Source organism: Eubalaena glacialis, chromosome 7 (genome assembly GCF_028564815.1).
Source record: "Eubalaena glacialis isolate mEubGla1 chromosome 7, mEubGla1.1.hap2.+ XY, whole genome shotgun sequence".
Classification (NCBI taxonomy): Eukaryota; Metazoa; Chordata; class Mammalia; order Artiodactyla; family Balaenidae; genus Eubalaena; species Eubalaena glacialis.
This window is the reverse complement of record NC_083722.1, coordinates 72,966,729-72,969,904: the sequence shown is the minus strand read 5'-3', so window position 1 is coordinate 72,969,904 and position 3,176 is coordinate 72,966,729. Positions and strand designations below refer to the sequence as shown.

The 3,176-nt window shown below is 43.2% G+C and overlaps 1 protein-coding gene across 1 annotated transcript; it reads right to left on the bottom strand.

Annotated features, from left to right (window-relative positions):
* Nucleotides 1-1,914: 1,914 nt before the first annotated feature.
* On the bottom strand, nucleotides 1,915-2,264 carry LOC133094678 (bolA-like protein 2). Its single transcript, XM_061195330.1, has one exon. The coding sequence runs from the start codon at nucleotides 2,220-2,222 to the stop codon at nucleotides 1,962-1,964; it is 261 nt and encodes an 86-aa protein (XP_061051313.1). The 5' UTR covers nucleotides 2,223-2,264; the 3' UTR covers nucleotides 1,915-1,961.
* Nucleotides 2,265-3,176: the final 912 nt, after the last annotated feature.

The following is a 3,176-nucleotide window of genomic DNA, read 5'->3' as shown; positions in this document are numbered from 1 at the left end:
AATCCAGCACCACAGAGCTCATTCTAGCATTCACCTCCTTGCTTATTTGTAATTTCTTTCTCTGTCAGTGAGAAACTTGGTTCTTATTATTTACAATAGATTTACTTAATAGTCCAACCCTAGTGTATGTGTAAAGTAGGAAAATGCAGGGGGTTTTTATTTAGTATTTCTTTTTTTTTAATTTAAATTTTATTTTATATTGGAGTATAACTGATTTACAATATTATGTTAGCTTCAGGTGGAAAATGCAGTTTTAATTGTCACATAAGGTAAATTCTAAAGTATTTTGCAGTTAACTAATTTAAATTATATTCCTGTAATATTGGTATTTTAAATTACTATTTTTCAGTTCCAGTGGAGAGGTGAAGTCATTTGCCCCTGGCCAAACAGGAAGTGAGTGATTGTAGCTGGAATTGGTGACCTATTCTCACTCCCAATGAAAAGCTTAATCCCAAGCAAAGCAGTCTCTTCATATCAAGTATCTTGACCAACAGGTCAACCTTTATCCCTTCTTGGTGAGATTGTTCCTTTTAATTAAAGAAATTCCTGGGTTTTAGGTTTTTTTTAAAACTTTGGCAGTGTTGAGAGCAAAAATAATTCCTTTACTGGACTTCTTCCTACTTGTAGAATCATAGACTTGGTAGAGATCTTAGAGATAATCTAGTGCAGTTTTTCACACAGTATAAGTGATTCATCCAGTCCTCTCTTTTAGGAAGTATTCCCCTAGACAGGGACTTCACAGCTGGTGGCTATCAATTCCAGGTTTGCAAATTTGTCATTTTAGAAAGACTTCCTTGATAATTATCTCAGACCTGCCTCCCTGCAGTTTTTATTCACTGGTTCTAATTTTGCTGTCTACAATTATTCCTTGTAGCACCAATCTCCACTTTACAGCTATTCAGTGACAGTTATTTTGTCCCACTTAAATTTTTTATTTTCCAGACTAAAGTTTTTTCCTTCTAGCCACCTCTTCTGAAATGTGCTTTCTAAACTTTTTACCGTGTTGGGCATCATCCTCTGGACATGCTACAGTTTGTCACGTATGTTCTGATCCAGATGCTACTGTATTAGGCCCTGAAAGTAAAGTGATTAAGGAATTTAAAATGATCCCTGCCCTTGGGGAGCTTAGTTTCCACCAATGTTGCTTTAGAATAAATTAGGTTCTTTTTTCTTTCAATATCCACTTTTCAGTGTTAGTTTATACTTGTCTGGTAGTAAGGTCACCTGTAGGTCTTTTTTTCTCTAGAACTGCTATTAACCCAAGTCTTTGTCCTCAGTTGGTTGTTTGTTTGGTTTTTTAAAATTAATTAATTAATTTATTTTTGGCTGCGTTGGGTCTTCGTTGCTGCGCGTGGGCTTTCTCTAGTTGTGGTGAGGGGGGGCTACTCGTTGCGGTGTGCAGGCTTCTCGTTGCGGTGGCTTCTCTTGTCGCGGAGCACGGGCTCTAGGCGTGTGGGCTTCAGTAGTTGTGGCATGCGGGCTCAGTAGTTGTGGCTCGCGAGCTCTAGAGCGCAGGCTCAGTAGTTGTGGCGCACGGGCTTAGTTGCTCCGCGGCATGTGGGATCTGGCCCAGGGCTCAAACCCATGTCCCCTGCACCGGCAGGTGGATTCTTAACCACTGCGCCACCAGGGAAGCCCCTGGTTGGTTTTTTGAATCTATGTGTTGGACTTTTTACACTCCTATATTCCTTCTGTAACTCCTGATTTCTGTCCATTGTTCCAAAGGGGAATCCTGATTCTGTTATCCTTTGCCTTTGTTATCCTTTCTATGTCTATAACTTTGATATGTTCTTTCTTTATTTTTCCTTGAATAGATTAAGAAAATATTCACCTAGAGAATGCCAAGATCAGATCCTAGTAGTAGGTAATTAGAAATAAAACTTCATGCTTTATTTTCTCCTTACTTCTTTTTATTTTTTGGGCCTGACTCATAATTTAATAGGTGTATAGGTCCGGGTCCCTTATTTCTGCTGCTCACGGGTCCACTGCTCTGGAGTCAGGGTTTTCTGCTCAAAGGCATGGATGTGCAGGAGCTCTTCTGCTAGGCAAGTGTTCACAAGCCGGTGTCTCTGACGCAGCGGCTTCCCCTCAAACTTGGCCGACACCACGAGGACTCGGAAGCTGGACGCGCAACGGTTGGGAGTCGTGTCCTCCACTTCCACGTGTTCCGCCTCCAGTTCCCGCTGCAGCTTCTCCTGGAGATACTCGGCGCTGAGTTCCATTGTGGCAGCCCAACGGGGGCGACAGCCCAGCGGGGACGGAACCCCTGCTCGGACCCTCTCCTTACTTCTGACTTTATTACTTTATTTTTTTTAATTAAAAAAAAAATTATTTACTTATTTGGTTGCACCGGGTCTTAGTTGTGGCAGGCGGGCTCCTTAGTTGTGGCATGTGGGCTCCTTAGTTGTGGCAGGTGGGCTTCTCAGTTGTGGTCCATGGGCTCCTTAGTTGTGTCATGCAAACCCTTAGTTGCGGCATGCATGTGGGATCTAGTTCCCTGACCAGGGATCGAACCTGGGCCTCCAATATTGGGAGTCTTAGCCACTGGACCACCAGGGAAGTCCCCTGTTCTTTTGTTATTGTTTTGTCTACCTTTCATTACCAGACATGAAGAAATTTTTTTTTTTTTTTTTTTTGGCTGTGCTGCCTGGCATGTGGAATCTTAGTTCCCTGACCAGGGATTGAACCCAATCCCCCTTTAGTGGGATCTCAGAGTCTTAACCACTGGATCGCCAGGGAATTCGCAAGAAATTCTTCTAAAAAAGCATCCTTGGGGGAATTCCCTGGTGGTCCAGTGGTTAAGACTCCACGCTGTCACTGCAGAGGGCCCTGGTTCAATCCCTGGTTGGGGAACTCAGATCCTGCAAGCTGCGCAATATGGTAAAAAAAAAAAAAAAAATTATGATAGATTCATTTTTTTTTTTCAAATTCATTTATTTTATTTATTATTTTTGGCTGCGTTGTGTCTTTGTTGTTGCGCGCGGGCTTTCTCTAGTTGCGATGAGCGGGGGCTACTCTTCCTTGTGGTGTGCGGGCTTCTCATTGCAGTGGCTTCTCTTGTGGAGCACGGGCTCTAGGTGCGCGGGCTTCGGTAGTTGTGGCTCATGGGCTTCAGTAGTTGTGGCTCGCGGGCTCTAGAGCGCAGGCTCAGTAGTTGTGGTGCATGGGCTTAGTTG

What these genes read in the sequence shown, in the direction of transcription:
- LOC133094678 (XM_061195330.1), bottom strand. Translation starts at nt 2,222, where the DNA reads ATGGAACTCAGCGCCGAGTATCTCCAGGAGAAGCTGCAGCGGGAACTG.